At 38.7% G+C, this 20,087-nt stretch overlaps 1 protein-coding gene and 1 pseudogene across 15 annotated transcripts in view; both read left to right on the forward strand.

The window, feature by feature from the left end:
- Positions 1 to 20,087, forward strand: part of UNC80 (unc-80 homolog, NALCN channel complex subunit) — a 228,096-nt gene that overhangs the window by 33,540 nt on the left and 174,469 nt on the right. For all 15 annotated transcript variants that reach the window (XM_031651893.1, XM_021923937.2, XM_021923939.2 and 12 more), the window contains exons 8-13: positions 10,900 to 11,161; positions 12,257 to 12,391; positions 14,152 to 14,368; positions 15,070 to 15,210; positions 16,265 to 16,533; positions 17,572 to 17,940. In XM_031651893.1, coding sequence (XP_031507753.1) covers positions 10,900 to 11,161; positions 12,257 to 12,391; positions 14,152 to 14,368; positions 15,070 to 15,210; positions 16,265 to 16,533; positions 17,572 to 17,940 — 1,393 coding nt within the window. The remainder of the gene's footprint in view (positions 1 to 10,899; positions 11,162 to 12,256; positions 12,392 to 14,151; positions 14,369 to 15,069; positions 15,211 to 16,264; positions 16,534 to 17,571; positions 17,941 to 20,087) is intronic.
- Positions 6,209 to 10,683, forward strand: LOC103876482 (annotated as a pseudogene).

A 20,087-nucleotide genomic window follows, 5' to 3' on the forward strand; every position in this document is an offset into this window, starting at 1 on the left:
GATGATGAATCTGTAACTTCGTTTGAGTTAATCATGCCACAATGTAAACATATATTAAAACATCACAATGTACTTCATAAATATGTAATATTATCCATCAACTTAAAACAAAAATTTGAAAGTCAAAAATATTAAAAGTAATATGGAAGGGACTCTGTGAGGATAGCCAATCCAGTCTCCTATAACTTAGCTGATGTGCTAACAACTTTAAGCAATGATCAATTTAGTGCTCCCTTATGAAGCTTGTTTTATTTTTAGGTAGCTCTATTTAGTGGAATGTTCTTGTAGGTGATCAAAATTTGCTTTTCTGTAGTTTCTATGATTCTTGCATTTGTTTTTATTGCTGTGTAACAAATTACAACAAGCTTAGTAAATGAAACAGCACACATTTATTATCTTTCAATTGTAGGGAAAAACCCAGGCCCAACTTAGTTGGGTTCTCTGCTTCAAGGTCTTACCAAGCTGAAATCTAGGTGTTGGCATGGACTGCAGTTGCCTCACAGGCTTAACTGGGGAAATATCCACTTACAGTTTCTCTCAGGTTGTTGACAGAATTCATTTCCTTGCAGTTCTAGGACTAAGATCCTTATTTTCTTGCTGGATATTGGCTGGTGACTGGTCTTAGTTTCTGAAGCCTGCCCACGGTTATTTTCCATGTGGCCCTCTTCATAAGCTAACTCAAAATATGGCAGCTGATTTGTTGAAAACCAGCAAGGAGAGAAATCCTCTTTAATTCCAGTCTGCTAATACAGTGTTTATAATGTGACATAACCACAGGAGTGATGTCTCATTAACTTTGTCATATAAGGTAACCTAATTATGGGAGTAACATCCCTTTGCCTTTTCCATATTTTATTGGTCATAAATAAGTCACAGGTCCTGCCTACACTCAAGAGAAGATGATAAAGGGTGTGAACACCATCAGATGGGAATCAAGGGTGTCTCTCCTAAAATCTGGCTACACAGTGCTTTTGAAGATGTACAAACTCTTCCCATATTAGCCTTCCACTGATTCAAAAGTTAGCATTATGACCACCACCACCTCCACAAGGGTTTCATTTTATTTGATGATAACAAAGTTATCAGTGACATAATTAAATCAGATTTGGGGAAAGGTAGTTACTTAGGACACAGACTAAGAGAATAACAATAAGAACTACCTTTTTGGATATCTATGTGTGCAAAATCATGCTAAAGTCTTTACATTTATTGTATTATTTAAATATTCATATACTCATTTATTTCTATGTCAGTATATGCCACCACTATTGGCCTAGATATTCTAGTCAAAAATGTGAGGTTCACTCCACACCAAGTCCTTTACATTCTGCCTTCTTAATGTCTGTCAAATCTTTTTTCTCCAACCTCATAATCATTGGCTTAGTTCATGTCCTTATCATGTCTTACTTGGATTTCTTTTTTTCATTTAATTTTTTAGGGACAGGGTCTCACTCTGTCACTCAGGCTGGAGTGCAATGGCATGATCACAGCTCACTGTAACCTCAGACTCCTAGGCTTAAACGATCCTCCTGCCACAGCCTCCCAAGTAGATAATGTGCACCACCAAGTCCTACTATTTTAAAAAAACTTTTTTTTTGGTAGAAACATGGTCTTTCTATGTTGCCCAGACTGGTCTTGAACTCCTGGCCTCAAGTGATCCTCCTGCCTCAGCCTTTCACTGTGCTGGGATTACAGGTGTGAGCCGCCATACCCAGCCTTTACTTAGATTTCTACAACTGCTTCCAAACAAGTATTTCTACATTAATCATTACTTCCTACTCATCTATTACCTATGAGATGTTACCAAAGTGATTTAAAATACCTGTGGACTAAAGAGATACAGTTATCTGCACCAAACATGCCCAATATACAATGGTAAAATAGGCATAGGATACCTGCTCTGGACATGTCGATTCAAAGAGAGAAAATGAGAGACACTGGTCTTTATTAGCTTTGAAATTAAGGTGGAAAATTGTTGGAAGGTCCTTGATTAAAACTCAGTGCTATTCTTGCCCATGGCTCTTGGCTCCACCCTCTGGGCTATTAATTCTATCCTCCAAATCAGCTTTCCTTTTTCAAAAAAGATAGCATGCGTTTACAGCTGAGTAGTTTCCTCAGCTTGCTTCCTGCCAGTAAAGTTTTGGGAGTCTAATAGCCTCTTTTTTCCTCTTGTACTGTCTCTGGAAGTGTTTTTGCTGATATAATTATTTTTAAAACTTTGTGGGTTCACTGTGAATATTTTTACAGTCCACTAGAATGGAAAAAATCCACATCTACAAATCTCTTTGAGATAATCTCGTTTCTGTTTTGTGCTTCTGTTGAACCTCTAAGAAACTTAAGGGCACTTAAGGGCACTTAAGTTTCTTAAAAGTTTTATATATATATATATATGATATATATATATATGATATATATGTAAAAGAAGTGATAACTATTTGGATTTGAATCACACTCTCAACATTTAATTTAGAGAGGGCTTTTTTTTTTTTTTTTTGAGACGGAGTCTGGCTCTGTCGCCCAGGCTGGAGTGCAGTGGTGCGGTCTCGGCTCACTGCAAGCTCTGAGAGGGCCTTTGATCTAATGGAACGGCATTCTTGGGTATGGTCTAGGATCATTCTGAAGCCTTAACAAACGACTGTACAACTCCCACCCTTGGCTTCATCTTTAGACCACATTTTTCCAAAAGTTCTTTATATCTGATATTTTATTGGAAGCCATTTCTTAATTTTAGAATTATTTGCCATCTGGAGAAGCTGAGATTTTTCAAAATCAAGTTCCAGCTCATTAGTCTTTAACAGTTCTTCCTTTAGTTCATAACTTTTCTCCCTCAACTTACTATAAGCAGCAAGAAGAAATTAGAAGGCACCTTCAACACTTTATTTGGAAGTCTCCTTTGTTAGATCACCCAGTTGGTTAGGCACTTATTTTTTAACTTTCCAAATCACAGCTAAGCAACTTTCTGTTAATATATAACAAGGATTCTCCTTCTCCAGTTCCCAGTAGTACACTCCTTACTTCTTGTTAAGAAACCATTTTCAAAATTAGGGTTTTATCTTGGTTCTAAAGTCTGTATTAGTTGTCAATTTCTATATAACAAATTATCCCAAATCCTAGCAGTTTAAAACAAAGGACATTTATTTTTTTGCATAGTTTCTGAGGATCATGAATGCTGAAACAGCTTAGCTGAGTGATTGTGGCGCAAAGTCTCTCAAGCTGTTGGCCCGGCCTGCAGGATCTGAAGGCTTGACTGGTTTGGAGGCTTTGCTTTCAAGCTCACTCAGACGGCTATTGGCCAGAGGACATAATTCCTCACAATCTGTGTCTCTCCATAGCGCTGCTCGTAACATAGAAGCTGGTTTCCCCAAAACAAATTATTCAAGAAAAAAGGGAGCATCCAACATGGATGCTTTTATAACCTAATCTTTCATAACCTCATCTTCTATAACCTAATCTTTTATAACCTAATCTCTGAAATGACATACCATCACTTCTGCTATACTCTTTGGATCACACCAACTAACTTTAGTGCAGTGTGGGAGGGGACCACACTAGAATGTGAATACCAGGAGGCAGGGATCACTGGGGGCTATGTTGGAGGCTGGCTATAATAATGATAATGTCACCATCATTTAATATATTAAAATGTTTATGGCTCTTTCTGTACATATTTTTTCACATCGATTCTTGAGCATTCCTCCTCCACTAATTGTATCTTATACAAATTCCAAAAAGTTTAACTTAATTTCAAATAAGAGTAAGTAATCTTTTACTTCAAACACGATGCCTCTGTCTGACTTTCAAACATGTCATAAAAACCAAGATCAGTGTAAACTCCTGAGGTCATAAAAGTATTCATTAGCTAATATTTCTTACATAATTTTTCTCATCCATAGTAAGCATAGAAATTTAGAAATATAGACATATAGACAGTAAATGATGTTTCTTTTCTCTGGCAAAATCAAGTGTTAATGGTTCCATTCTGATTTGCCAGTAAAAACAAAGCCAGCTATAATGTTCAAGACTACTATTTGTGAACATTTTTTTCTTATTCTCTGATATGTTTACACTCAAGCACTATATATATATATATGCATTCCCTGACACATATATGTGCATAGTCACCCACAGCAACATACACTCACGTGTGTTAATTAGATATGAATCAGTGGCACTTCGGAAAAATGAGTTAGCTTTTTTCTCTCTGCCCAGCTGCAGTGGTTGGTTGCCATGGAAATGATGCACAAAGTAGAACTTTCAGAAAATACAAATGTTAATGTGTCTTTATTGGAAGAGCTCATGTATTGATCAGAAAAGAAGAGAACTTTAATAAGAAAGCAATGCAAATATCCTAGTAACAAAAGCTGTCTGCTTGTATCAAATACAATTCATTATCTGTTTTGCTCTGAACTTGAATGAACTACACATCAGTCTTCTCTGCACTCTGCAATAAGTAAACAGGTAGCTAGTTTTTAAATTAATGTTAGATTTCATCTTTAATTAATATATGCAGAGAGTTAATTTATGCTTCAGTAAATGCTGCATAGAGTCAAGACTGACAGTTCTTTGCTTCCATCGATTGGTATTTCCCAAGTGCTTATCTGCCTTCAATACTTTCTGCTATCAGATCTCAACCCTAATTAACAATAACTTGACTTTCCAAAGCCATAGTTGTTTGGAAAATAGACTAAAGAAATTCTTGCCAGTTTTGAAATTCTTTTCTGTCATAATATGTTGTTTATTCTACGCATGTAATTTTTGTATAGAATCAATTACAGAAAAAAATGTAAATATATGAAATATTTTTAAAATAAGTGAAAATCATCCATGAGCCATCAGGTAGCTATAAACATTATTAACTTTTTATATATGTGCTTTTCTTCATTATTTTTACATATATCATTTAGAAGAAAAGTTGTGTTCATATTCTTTTATAACATTTTTATTTTTAATTTTTTTCCAGGAAATAACTTTTAGATTCAGAGGATATTAGAGTTGAAAAGAACTTTTCTATCACATGATCTAAGAAGCTTCCCTCATGTCATTTTTTTTTTTTTTTTTTGAGACGGAGTCTTGCTCTGTTGCCCAGGCTGTAGTGCAGTGGCACTATCTCAGCTCACTGCAAGCTCCGTCTCCCAGGTTCACACCGTTCTCCTGTCTCAGCCTCCCAAGTAACTGGGACTAGAGGTGCCTGCCACCATGCCTGGCTATTTTTTGTATTTTCAGTAGAGTCAGGGTTTCAGTGTGATAGCCACGATGGTCTCGATTTCCTGACCTCGTGATCTGCCTGCCTTGGCCTCCCAAAGTGCTGGGATTACAGGCAGCAGCCCCCTGGCCAGGCCTCCTTCACGTCATTTTTATCCAGTTGTGAAAATGTATTTCTCACATGTTAGTCTGCTGGTTAATTAAAACGACTTTATTGGATGGTGATACTTTGATCGTACCTGATAATGCTGTCTTAAATGAAATAAAAATATTTATTGATAGTTCTTGCTTTTTACTGAATATTAAGTGCAGCACAGCTCACACATTAAGTCAAAGAAACTAGTGATTGAATAACACCTTAAAGCGAGGTACTTAAATATTTGCTACCAAACGTCTTGTTAATTTATTGATATTTTCAAATGGAGTCTCTTTCAATATCAAGCAATTGAAATGTGATTTTACTTAACAAATTTTGATAAGATACGGATACGTTTCTACTCTCTGATCACAACCTTACGTTGTTGGATTCTTGCTGTTCTGCAGCCCATCATTTGCTGAACTAACATGCCCTGTTAGAAAATAGTTAATGCTTATGGGACTCAACTGTACAGTTGTTAATTACTTTCAGTAGATAAATTCTGTATGTAGAGAAAGATACCAATTTATTCATCTATTGCCCTCAGGGACAACACCGTCAGCATATCTTCTCAGTTACAGCACCTCCATATGGGATTATTAAGAGTGTTCAAGGCGGGGCGCGGTGGCTCACGCCTGTAATCCTAGCACTTCGGGAGGCCGAGGCGGGTGGGTCATCTAAAGTCAGGAGTTCGAGACCAGCCTGGCCAACATGGAGAAACCTCATCTCTACTAAAAATACAAAAGTTAGCTAGGCGTGGTGGCAGGCACCTGTAATCTCAGCTACTCAGGAGACTGAGGCAGGAGAATCGCTTGAACCCGGAAGGGGAGGTTGTAGTGAGCCGAGACCGCGCCACTGAAAAAAAAAAAAAAAAAAGTATTTAAGGAGGGCACGAGCTGCTCGGGTGCGAGCCCAGCCAGGCCCGGCCCACTTGCTCAGAGCGTGGCCTTCGGGGGAGGCGCGCCTCCAATTGGCGCGAAAGTGATAAAGAGGCGTGGCCGGAAAGGTTCCGCCCTGCTCACCCCCTGGAGTACTTAAGGGAGTTGGCTGGGCGGCTGCGCTCATTGCTCCAGAACTCCGCTTAGCGAGTGGGTCGCCTGCACTACTTCTGTGCTACTCAGCGACCCCGGTGCCTCGCCACCATGCCGCGCTCTTTCCTCGTCAGGAAGCCCTCTGACCCTGATCGGAAGCCTAACTACAGCGAACTGCCGGACTCTAATCCAGAGTTTACCTTCCAGCAGCCCTACCACCGGGCCCACCTGCTGGCAGCCATCCCACGTTCGGAGATCCTTAACCCCTCTGCTTCGCCGCCAACACTCATCTGGGACGCTTTCTTGGCGCTCCAAGCCCAACCAACTGCCAGGGCCTCCCTCCAACTGGGACTCTCCCAGGAGAGTCCCAAGGTGGCAGAACTGACCTCGCTGTCAGATGAGGACAGCGGGAAAGGCTCCCAGTCCCCCAGCCCACCCTCACAGGCTCCTTCGTCTTTCTCCTCCACTTCAGCTTCTTCCTTGGAGGCGGAGGCCGATGCCACCTCCCCAGGCTTGGGCCAAGTTCCCAAGCAGCTGGCCCAGGTCTCTGAAGCCAAGGATTCCCAGTTTCAAAAAGCCTTCAACTGCCAATACTGCAATAAGGAATACCTCAGCCTGGGTGTCCTCAAGAGACACATCCGAAGCCACACGCTGCCCTTCGTCTGCGGAACCTGCGGGAAGGCCTTCTCCAGACCCTGGCTGCTGCGGGGCCATGTCCGGACCCACACCGGTGAGAAGCCCTTCTCCTGTCCCCACTGCAGCCGTGCCTTCGCCGACCGCTCCAACCTGCGGGCCCACCTCCAGACCCACTTGGACATCAAGAAGTACCAGTGCCAGGCGTGCACTCGAACCTTCTCCCGAATGGCCCTGCTCCACAAGCACCAAGAGTCGGGCTGCTCAGGGGGCCCCTGCTGACCCTAGAGGCTCCCACTTCCTCTCCATACCTGACACCCCACCCCGCGCCAACCAACAACCTCCCCAAGCTCCAGAAGGAAGGAGGTCGCCATGTCCTCATGCCACAGAATTCCCTCTTGAGCGCCCCCATTTCTGGATGCATCCGTCGCACGAGACCTTGATGAAAACCATTTTCTGGTTCTGTTTCCTCTGCCTGGATCCCTCAGTGGACTCTGAAAGAGGACCTCCCGTGGCCATGTCTGTGGATGGCTGGCGGGAGGGCAGCTGGCAGCCCCAGCTCGGGGGCATTCTGGAACTGGCTTTTCTGCATGTGTTTGTGTATTCAGAACTGTTTGGATGCAGCTGTTTCAGCTACAGGACAAGAGCTGACAGACTGACTGGGAAGTATCCACCCCAGTCAGGGGACCCTCCCCACTCCCTCCTCGAAGGAGCCCTCAGGCCACCCTCCACCAGGTGTGACTATGCAATAATCCACCCCCAGGTTCAGCCACGGGGCCTTCCAAGGCGGTGACTGACACCAGGACGTGTCTAGAGCCTGAGATGCCCTGAGCCCGGACAGCTATTTCAGCTTCCTGTTTGGCGCGGTTGGCACCTGTTTCCCAGGCAATTTAACAGTGTCTCAAAAGGGACTGTGAGTAATGGTTGTCACGTGTCGGTGGCCTAAGTGGGGTGCTCTGGTCTGCCCGATGTATCTCCCAAAACTATTTTGGGATCCCAACAGGTAGGCCTGGGAGGAAGATGTTTACATTTTTAAAGGTACATTGGTACTTATATTTCTCACATTTTGTATCAAGGAAACGTTTTGTATAGTTATGTGTGCAGTTTATTGATATCCAATAAAGCAATTTTTGTATTTTTTAAAAAAAGTATTCAAAGAGTACCTGAGAATATTGTTTAAAATAAAGAGACCAAGTCCTCTGAAATTCTGGTTTAGGAAGTCTGGGGCAAGACCTGGTGCCTGCGTTTTTAACAACCTCCCTCCTTCATATCCTTCTTGAAAGGAAGGATTCTCATGAATGTGGTTCATGGTTATCTTGTGTGGAGCACTGCTCTAGGGATTTGAAGTAATTTATGGAACTCCCTGATCTAATTTACTAACTGGAAACATTTGGGGACTTTAAAGTGTGGGGCAGAGGGTAACGGGTGAAGAATAACTACCAGCTATTCCAATGGGGAGGAAATAATTTGGTTGAACTAGTAATAACTGTCTTAACCATAGCAGCCTAGTCAAGAAAACAACAGTTTCACAGGCTCTTATAATAAACCAAATGATTGTCACAAAGCCTTGAGGACCTAAAATTACCCAGCTGGTAGCCAGCCAACCCTATACTTTGTCTTTTGTTTATAAATCCAAGATTACAGCATGGGGGCGGGGGGAAAGAAATCCTATCATCTGAGGTATAAATGATAGGCTGAGAGGAGTGGGTTGCGTCATGAATCTTTAAGGAGAAATGGGATGGGTGGGGGAAGGGAAGAGCAGTGAAAGCCTTTTAGGAAATGGGTAGAAATGAAAAGGTTTTTAGTTTCCTTCAAACTGGGTCACAGGAGTAAACAAGTGGCACTCAGGGTCTCAGGAGTAAACAAGTGGCATACTGGACAATTTGAGAAAATATTAAAACAGGACTTTTTACCAAAAAATGTATCTGGGGCTGAGAGGCAATAAATCAATAACTGGCACACCAGGGCAAGCATAACAGAGAGTGAGTTTGGAATGGTAAACCCAGCCAGACTATTCAGGCCTGGTTCACTACTGTAAGGGAGCTTGCATTTTATTCTAAGGGGATTGAATAATGTACTGAAAGGGTTTGAGCCAGGGAGTGGAGGAATAAGAGGAGAAACTAGTAGATTAGTAGGAAGTAATTGCAATAAGCCTGATGAGAGATGTTAGTGGCTAGGATTAGGGTGGTGTCTGTGGAACTGATGATAAGTGGTTGGAAGGAGATTCTATGAGACTTTATGATAGATTAAAAGTTGTCACAAAACTGATGTCCAAAGAATATTCTAGGTCTCTGGAAAAAGGATAAACTCTGGCATAGCACATATGAGAATTTAGGAATTGTAGAAGGCTTCTTTTCATATGACTGCCAACTCACTTTTGTGTTTAAACTTCAATTTATATTTATTTCCTACTTGTCAAAATATTCAAGAATATTAGACTGTAAGATAGCTTTGAAATTCAAAACCATTGTGTACGTAGGCAATTGCACCTCAACCCATCAGACGGTGCTATTAACAAGAGAAAAAAATAATAAAGTATGGTATGTGCTTCGATAGGGAAGTGGAAAAGCTGTAAAAATAATTTGCAAGGCACAGATATGGTTTGGGTTTGTATTTTTGAACTTTTTACTGAAACCCACAGTCAGAAATGTATTTTATCAATGACTTATAATAAACGTATCAAGTGAGACAAAAGTTTCACCAAACATCCAAGTCCTTACTCCATAGTTTTTATTCTAGTTAATAGGTTAAAATAGTAGCTGTGTCCTATGGAATTATTTTCTTGAACCACTAGTGAGCCGTAGACTTTTTAATTAAAAAAAATATGAGCCTAAGAAGTTTAGGAAAATCCCTACTCACTCTCCATGGCTGAGTCTTTTGTGAGAGCACTTTGTGTGTGGGTAGCATCATTTGCTAGTTTATGGGAGGGTACAAACATCTCTCTTTTGCATCACCTAAATCAGAAGGAAATTTTGCTTGGGAGTTAAGTTTAGATTTTAGATTTAGGATACCATCTTGGATCCCAGAAGTTCTAAGTTTATATTTTGCTATTTATTTCCTGTCTTTCTCACCAGACCATATGTTCTTCAAGGTGAGGAAGTTAAACTTACCTTTAAATCTGAATTTTTTGGGACACAAATTTTCAATTTGTTGCACCTAAGATACATAGGGTGATGTATTAATCTGAGTAATTTCTTAAAACTACTTTGTAGTAGAATTAAATTAAACACTAGGTAGTGAATATATTATGTGTTTAAATTGAATAATAGAATCCCAGGAACTTGAGATTTTTTAAAAAATAGTCTTGCTCTCTTGCAAGGATATATAACTTTAGAATTCTCAAAATTATTTTATTTATTTTCCTCGTAGAAAAACTTACGTTTCTTATCATTTTGTAGCTTTTCTTTAGTTATTTTACATAGTATTTTCACAACTGAAGTTAAAATAGCTCAATGAAGTAGGCAAGGCAAATATCATTTCTATTTCTATTGGGGTAAAAGTCATACCTGATCTTAGCATAAAGGAAGCATTGTAATCTGAACCTCATCTATTTCTATAGCTCTCACTCTCATCATTGTCCATCACCCAGATTACTCACCAATTACTTAGGTAATCAAACTCATGATTTTAAAAATTCATACCTTTGTAGTCAACGTTCCCTCTGACAGAAACGCCAATCCATCCCTCAAAATTCTTTCAATATCTCTACTTTCAAGAGATGTTTAGTGAAAATGGAATGAGAGAGACCAGTTGGAAGGATATTAGAGTAAGCCACATAAGAAACAAGTAAATGAATAACTAAACAAATGAGAAAAGTAGAGCTATAAGCCATGCTGTGCTGCCCCTCTGAAAGCTTGATTGCCAGTATAATTATCTTCTTTCTGCCATTGGGAACAGGGCCTCTCTTGTGATACCTCCGTGCCAAAGGTCCCGCTATGCCACCTACTTCGACGTTGCTGTTCTGCGCTGCCTACTTCAGCCCCATTGGTCTGAGGAAGGCACTCAGTGGTCTCTGATGTATTATCTACAAAGGCTGCGACATATGTTGGAAGAGAAGCCAGAAAAGCCTCCAGAGCCAGATATTCCTCTCCTGCCCAGACCCAGGAGTAGCTCCATGGTGGCGGCAGCTCCTTCACTAGTGAACACCCACAAAACGCAAGTAAGAAAAACTCAGTTCATTGTCATTCAAACCAGCAACTTTGCCATAATGGATTCTTTTTTTCTCTGTGCATCCAGCTCTTATGTACTCTAGTGCTGACTTTTTGGTTGGTGGGTTACACTGTTGCTATTATCTTTTGCCTTCCATCTTGCACGCTTGACCTTTGCTGCCCTTTAGCACTTAATCATTTGAAGAAGTGCACCTCTTACACATGCTAATTTAGTATAAGTCTTTGTTTATCTAGAATAGTGGAAAATTGGGTCTAATGGATAATCAAAGTAGTAATTAACAGAGAGTTCTGACATTTAATCTGTTGATTACCAATATCATAAAATCTGTGACATAGGATTTTACTAAACATGGTGTAACCTCTTTTGCATAACTCAACATTTTTTAGTGTCTTAATGTCATCACTAGGAATACTGCATTTTGATAGTCTTGCTATTTATTATAAATGTTTGGAGAAGTAAACTGAATGTGTACTGATATGGTGATATCCTCATGACAATTGCTTTTTGATAAATGAATGACCTAATATCAACTTGAACACTTGTTCTTGCCCCCTTTCTCATCAACACCAGGTGTTGAAAATATAGAGAAAAATGTGACTTGTAGTGTGTTCCAGTTGTTTGGATTTACTTAAATGTGAATTGGCTGAGTCTGAAATTTGTTTCTGTATATTCTGAAAACAAACATGAGCAACAGCAGAGTTAAAAAGAAATATAATCTGTTTAGTAGTAGATATTCTGCCTAGGTGGATATCTGCTTTACTGAATCATTCAATGGAAAAAAAACACTCTTTTTAATTAAAAAAAAAAAAAAAGAGAGAGAGATCCATCTTCTCTCTATTTTCTTAGCATTCTAGATCTGGGGCTACATGACCTCACTGCTGAAAACTCCAAACAGGAATTACAATTAATATGAAATACATATTCTCACTAGCAGAATTTGGATTCCAGAAGTCCAGACATACAAATTCAATTGTTCAAAGGTATCAAAGCAGTAGCGCATCCCTATTAAAAATGTGACATTTCAATAAGAAAAGTATTTGGATGTAAAGTCCTAAGTCCTTGATCATTGTCTTCCTTTATTAAGGATCTCACCATGAAGTGTAATGAGGAGGAAAAATCTCTTAGCTCTGAGGCCTTTTCCAAAGTTTCACTGACCAATCTGCGTAGGTCTGCAGTCCCAGATCTTTCTTCAGACCTGGGCATGAATATTTTTAAAAAGGTGAGTAGAAATGCTTATGCTCTTTGATATTTTGGTAAATAAAAAATGTCAGTGGGACATGAGATGTTTCTGATCATACTGCGGTATGGGGTGGGGTGGGAAAGGGACCTTAGGAACCGAAGTCAGCTCCTAGATGTAACACTGACTTGCAGCATACCCCTGTGCAAGTCCCTCTGTGTGTATGAGTGAACTTCCTATTCTAAATGCTCCACAGGGTTGTCGTGAAGCTCAATCCTGATCATATGCATAAAGCAGTGTAAAGCAGTGTGGTGGTGGAAATAATTGTGGTAACATTGATGGTAACTTTCATTTGTATGGTTCAACTCATTTTTATCAAGTACTTTTTATAAGTAGTTCTCATTTAATCCAATGACATCCTTATTCTCCTCATTTTGCAGGTAAGAAATTGACCCTTAGAAATTTTAGGTAGCTTGCCCAAGATTGAGTCCAAACTCAAAAGTAGGTCTTCTAGTTAAATACTTCATATTTTTCTGCCATTACTCTGCCTCTTTTTTGTAAGTATATGGAGATAAGCAGAAAATAATATATGTAGACCTATGTATATGTATATATATAGTGGTTTGCTTTCTCTTTTCCAAAACTGTTAGTTTAATTATGCCAACAAAGAACAAATAACACGATATTGACCTATTATGAGCTGAAAGTGTTGCTAAGTAAGCAGTTTTCTGCCTTTGTTAATGATGCAACAAAAGACAACAGCCATCAATTTTCTTAAAACATTGATTATTTGAAAGGAAAAAATAGTTTTCAATACTGGCTGCATATGATAATTTTTAAGGAGCTTTAAAAAATCTTCAGGCTCAATCCCAGACCAATTAAGCCAGAATTGCTGAAGGTAGGCTAAGGAATTGTTATATTTTAAAAGCTTCCCTAGCAATTCTAAACTTTTAGTTGCACTTGGTTTTGAACTTGTTTGGTAGGAATAGTGAGTTTGTGGCAATGTATGGTCTGTATCTTCTTTGACTCTTTATAAGTTAGTTTCTGTTATTAAACTAACAGTTTTGGAAAAGAGAAAACAAACCATTATATATATACATATACATAGGTCTACACATATTATTTGCTGTTTATCTCCATATACTTACAAAAAAGAGAGGCAGAGTAATGGCAGAAAAATATGAAGTGTTTAACTAGAAGACCTACTTTTGAGTTTGGACTCAATCTTGGGCAAGCTACCTAAAATTTCTAAGGGTCAATTTCTTACCTGCAAAATGAGGAGAAATTACAAACAGTGGCACACATTTAAAGTTGGCTAATTGGAACAATGGATCACTATCATGAAAAATGGAACAGAAAAAGACAGGCTGGTTCAAGTAGTGACTCTAACCGTGTGATTTGCAAACTTTAGTGTGCGTCAGAATTACCTACCAGGCCTGTTAAAACACACATTGCTGGACCTCAGCTGCTGAGGGTCTGATACAATATGTCTGAGAGTTTGCATTTCTAATAAGTTCCCAAGTGATGCTGATGCTGCTGGTCCAGGGACCACACTTTGCAAACCACTAGTCTAACCCAACCCAGGAGAAAGACCCATGGAATAAGTGACCTTTTACTTAGTTTCTTTCACTCTTTTAACATGAAATTTCTCCAATTTCTATTGGATGATATTCAGTGACTTTCTGGGTCTCCTCTTCCTGGAACATTTCTTATATTTTATTGCAGATCATGGAGCCCCTTGGGAAGCAGATTGTAATGTTTTCTTTGCCCTGTCCCTAATTCTACACCTTTCATCACTGTAGTTCAAGAGTCGCAAAGAAGACCGAGAGAGGAAAGGCTCCATTCCATTCCACCACACAGGCAAGAGGAGGCCACGGAGAATGGGAGTGCCCTTTCTGCTTCACGAGGACCACCTGGATGTGTCCCCCACGCGCAGCGCATTCTCCTTTGGAAGTTTCTCTGGGCTGGGAGAAGACAGGCGAGGAATTGAGAAAGGAGGCTGGCAAACCACCATTTTAGGTGACCAGGAGTCCTTCCAAAATAGGGCAGAGTTTAAGTGGCCTGTTTAGAACTGGATCTAGGGCTCCTGGGCAAATTTGAATCTTTCTCGAACAGTTCAGCCAAGAAATCTGGGGCTCAAATGCAGGTTCTCCAGTACCAAAATTATGCTGTGTTTTCACAGCTGAATAAATCCAGATAATTGAAGTAATTATGCAAGAGTTCTGTGAAATTAGACAGGTAACAATCTTATTTCTTATATCATTCTAGACAAAGAAACGTGGCCTTAGGGCGCTCTGTGCATTAATTTCCATTGTGAATCTAGACAGCAGATATTTATTAAACTTGGATTTATTTTTCAAAAAACAACAAAGATATATATATATAATATATATAGCTATATATATATATATATTTTTTTTCTTTCTGGATTGCATATTAAATAGACCAGTTTAAAGTTGGGAGCTGACAGCTAGCTGGGCAACAACAGATGTTTTCTGACATTTGGCTAAGATTGGAGCTGACCTTATCACAGGCAGCTTCATCAATCATCCTGACCCTGAGTATCCCCATGGCAAGTTCAGTTCTTGCTTTGTTGTCTGTGTTTCACACTTTTCCTAACAGCTCCGCACTCTCCCTGCTGTCCTTAGGAAAGACAATATCTTGGCAGAAAACCTTTCAGATTTTAAAACTCTCTTGTGGGGTGCTCTTATTCATCCCAGGGAAATTGACCCGGCGAGGCAGTTCAGATGCAGCCACTGAGATGGAGAGTCTGAGTGCCAGGCATTCCCACTCCCATCACACCCTGGTAAGCGACCTGCCGGACCCCTCCAACAGCCATGGAGAAAACACCGTCAAGGAAGGTGGGTAGGAGGTGAGGCCTACGGGCAGGAGTTCAGATTTCTTTTCTTGTTTTCTGTCCTTACACCATGTTACTTTCCCATTGTAATCTGCTTCCTGTGTTTTCTGAAAACTGGCATTCTTGTGCTGTATTGCTTGGTAATTTACTTGTTAGCCATTCTTAGCATATCCTTAGCAGCAAGAACTATTTAATACCGCACTGTAAACACCATACCTCTCAGAGGGATAGCAAGGACAAGCCATTCATATTTGTTCTCAAAAGATCATAGACCCACAGGGCTGAAAGAGACCTTGGAAGACATCTAGATTCAGTGCTTCAATCCCCTCTATGAGATCCCTCTGAAGGGCTTGTATACCTTCAGCAGGAGGAAAGTCACTGCCTTCCAAGGCCACCAATTTTTTTTTTTTTTTTTTTCAGACAGCTTCTATTTTAGATAAGTTCTTGTGTGTTTTATGTGGAACAAACATGTGTCTCTGGGTGTAATCCAAGACAGGTTCTCATTCTGTACTTTTAACAGAATAATTGATTTTTTTCTTATGTTCTCATGGAAGCATAAATTTAGTCCCTCTTTGATCTGCACTGTATTTCAAATATTCAATGACATCTGTTAGTTACCATGACAAATTTATATTCAGTTACTTTTAGCCAAAGGAGAAAAAAATTATTCATGTTTGTTGTTCCTTAATATACTAGATAAAAATGCTATAAACAAATAGTTTGTATCAGTATAATCTATCATCTAACAGTGGGTAAAATTCATCTATTCTGATCAACTAAACTAAGTCAGTGTTAGCAGAAGTTAAATCCTAATCTCAGCCTTAAGGAAGCTAGTTATAATTCACATTTTTCTACAACTTTTAATATTTTCCACACATCATATGGCCTTAGTAGCTTCAGTAGTCCCATGAGAGTTGAGAATAACTTTGAGACTATAAGTTAAATATTTTCAAAAACTCAGCTGTTATTGTGGTCATGATTGAAGTAATAGTATAAATGTCTAACTGATATTGTAGGTTAATGTAGGAAGAGCTAAGACATTGCTTTCATTTTATTAGTGCGATCTCAGATCTCCACCATCACAGTTGCGACCTTCAATACCACTTTGGCGTCATTTAACGTAGGCTACGCAGACTTTTTCAATGAACATATGAGGAAACTCTGCAACCAGGTGCCTATCCCGGAGATGCCACATGAACCTCTGGCATGTGCTAACCTACCTCGAAGCCTCACAGACTCCTGCATAAACTACAGCTACCTAGAGGACACAGAACATATTGATGGGACCAATAACTTTGTCCACAAGAATGGAATGCTTGATCTTTCTGTAAGAAGCAAGAATTTTTCTTACCAAAGTTAGACAGATATTAATTATTTGGTGCATTTTTGCAACGTTGTATAAAATGGGCCTATAGATTCTTAGAAATTATCAAACCTTGAAATGAAAAAGCCACCCATTGAAAAAATTCACCAATGTGTCAACCATCATAGGTGCACCTTACTTTTTTTTTCAAGCATTGCATTACATTTGATCAGATCTCAGAATATTTTTATAATCCAAAACCATTAGTGAATCCTGAATATACATGTGTATGTGTTTAATAAGTCTCTTTTGTCTAGAATGAGGGCAAAAAATTATTCACTTATTTTATTTTGATATCAACAGGACTACAAACCTCCTGTGTAGCCAGAAAAAAAAATGAATAAAAGTTCTTAAAAGATTTAAGCTTGCATTCTCAAGAGTGCCTATCTTGAGTATAGTTATTAGCAAATGAAGGGGTTGTTATATTTTACAATTATATTTCACAAAATTTTTATTGCACATTAGGAATCCTGGCTTAGCAAATAATTTACTGTATTAAAACCAATAAAGGAACATAATTTAAACATGCAAATATTTTGTACTTTAAATGAAGTATGAATAATGATACAGTCATGAACGAGCAAAAGGAAATCACTGTTCTTTATCCATTATTAGTAATGAATGAAAAGCAGGGGATTAAAACACTTTTATTTTAAAAAATCAATAGAACAAGTTTCCATTTGGACAAATAATTACTCTCCCATTAACTCACTATGCTTCAATATCCTCATTAATTGTTGATATCATAGCATGTTTTGGAAAGTTTACATGAGATAATACGTGTATATATTTTTAATACTTTCGGTGACTTATACTCTCTATTAAGAAAATACACAAGATTCCATGGCAACTTTTATAGGAAAATTTGACAATTGTCTAAATTATTTCTACCCAATTTCATAGACTAGCCTAAGGAAATGGATTAAACATAATAACCAAATCTCTTTAGGAAGAGGGAGTGCAGGTAACTTAATCATGCAGTGTTTATATTGTCTTCCTCAGGTAGTTCTGAAGGCTGTTTATCTTGTCCTTAATCATGACATCAGCTCTCGTATCTGTGACGTGGCGCTAAATATTGTGGAATGCTTGCTTCAACTTGGTGTGGTGCCGTGTGTAGAAAAGAATAGAAAGAAGAGTGAAAACAAGGAAAATGAAACTTTGGAAAAGAGACCAAGTGAGGGAGCTTTCCAGTTCAAAGGAGTATCTGGAAGTTCCACCTGTGGATTTGGAGGCCCTGCTGTTAGTGGAGCTGGAGATGGCGGAGGAGAAGAAGGAGGAGGTGGAGATGGAGGAGGCGGAGGAGGTGATGGAGGAGGAGGTGGAGGAGGTGGAGGCGGCCCTTATGAGAAGAATGATAAGAACCAAGAGAAGGTATGACTGAACCACCTTATGTGTCCTCATGAAATGTCATACTAATTTCTTTCTAAAGCTTGCTTGCCAGCAGTTTATTGACTCTGAACAGCACCTAGTCACTAGAGCAAAAAAGTGGAGAGTGGAGAAATCTCTTCATTAGGTTCTCAGTAGGCATTAGTAGAAACAGTTAGATGAAACTATACTCTAAATCCAATATCTATTGCAGTTCAAGCAGTGTTAGAGCTAATTCTCTAGTCATGTTATTTCTGCAAGAGAACATTTCAGTTATGCTATATTGCCATAATTCTCAGTCTGACATCAAGTATAACCTTTCTCAAAACTTTTAGACTCTGACCTGATTGAGGAATGTCTTAGTTTTCTCAAGCTGCCATAACAAAATACCATAGACTGAATGACTTAAACAGTAGAAATTTATTTCTTATGATTCTGGAGGCTGGGAAGTCCAAGTGCTGTCAGGTTTAATTTTAGTCGGAAGCCTCTTCTCTTGCTTTAGAGGTGACCACTGTCTTATTGTGTGCTCACATGGCCTCTTCTTTATGCATACAGAGAAAGCAAAAGAGAGAGAGAGCAAAAGAGCTTTCTTGTGTCTCTTCTTATATGGGCCCAATCCCACTAGACGAGGCCCCACCATCATGACCTCACTTAACCCTAATTACCTCCCAAAGACCCATCTTCAAATACCATCAGTTTGAGCGGTTACAGCTTCAACATGTAAATTTTGCGAATGCACAAATATTCAGCCCATAACAAGCAGTATAATTTTTCCTCAATATAAAGTTTTTTCTTTTAAGTAACACATTTATGGAAGCCAGCTTCAACCACAGTTAAGGAGAAAGCAAGGGAAGAATTTTGCTTGATTAGTTGGTGTTGGTTTGAAGTGGGAATAACTCTCTTAGTCTCACTCAGTCCTCTCATGTCTCAATGTGGCACATCCTGGTGGCTTTAGTCTTTCTATTATTAATTGTTCCTAAATTTAATTCCCTCTGCCTCGTCAACATCTGGTATATGATTTCTTAACATCAATAATTGGTTTTCTTCTTTAATTTTAAATACAAATTACTACAGCTTAAGTTCACATAACTTACACTAATCTCAATTTGTGGTTTTAGCTAGAAAATGATATTCAGAAATTGAAATCAACAAGATTTTAATCTCTAGCAAATACTGTACACATCATGTCAAGTGTTTACACATGTGAAGTTATACTGTGTAGAGTTCTAGATATATACCATCTAGATATATATTGTATAAAATATAAATTGTCCATTTTTCTTACATGCGATAAGATTTTCACATCTGAGCAAGTGTTGCAATACTCCTTCCTCTTTCACAATTTCTTCCTCATTTCTTTGGAGTCCCACTTGACACGTGTTTAATATGCATTTATCATCTGGTTTCTTCATTTTATTGTTTACTCCTGTCTTCCCAATATTCATGGACTCTGATCCAAATATTCTTGCTCCCATAATCTTGGTTGTTGAATCTTTTCTTTAGGATTTTCTTCTCCTGCCTTAATCATATTAATCATAAGGCAATTCTAATAAACTTTATTGGTTTTTAAGTTTCCCAACACCTTAGCACCTTATCCATCACTGAGGACAATGCGAGGAACCTCAGATCTGACTGTAAATGAAAATTATCTAAATAATGATACAGATCACAAGAGATTTGATTGGAGATGCTAAGATCTAAAGAATCATTCAGTGATCAATTACTTAGGCATTAGCAAACAAATACAAGTTATAAGGACCAAATTTACAAACACAGAGACTGGTGAGATTCCTACTGAATTTCCATTCTTTACCTATCAACTCTGTCTCAACAAAGAAATTAGAAATGGTATTTTGCCCATTATAATATTCAAGGGAAATTAAAAAGAAAAAAGAGAATATTATGAAATATTGATAAGCTTTTGTCAGCAAAGCTTAGATGTTCCAACTAAACTGATGAGGTTTTGTGTGTATGCTAAGGATCTCTGAGGTTCATAATTAGTGTTTCGTTTTCATTTGTGCTTTTCCTTTTTTAGTTTTGAAATTTTATCCAAGTGGCATTTTAACCACATTTTTATTGAAAACCTACAAGTATCTTGACTATTTAGAACCTATATATTATCTAGAATCTATAGCTTGATGTAATAGATGTTA

The sequence above is a fragment of the Papio anubis genome, chromosome 10 (genome assembly GCF_008728515.1).
Source record: "Papio anubis isolate 15944 chromosome 10, Panubis1.0, whole genome shotgun sequence".
NCBI classification, from domain to species: Eukaryota; Metazoa; Chordata; class Mammalia; order Primates; family Cercopithecidae; genus Papio; species Papio anubis.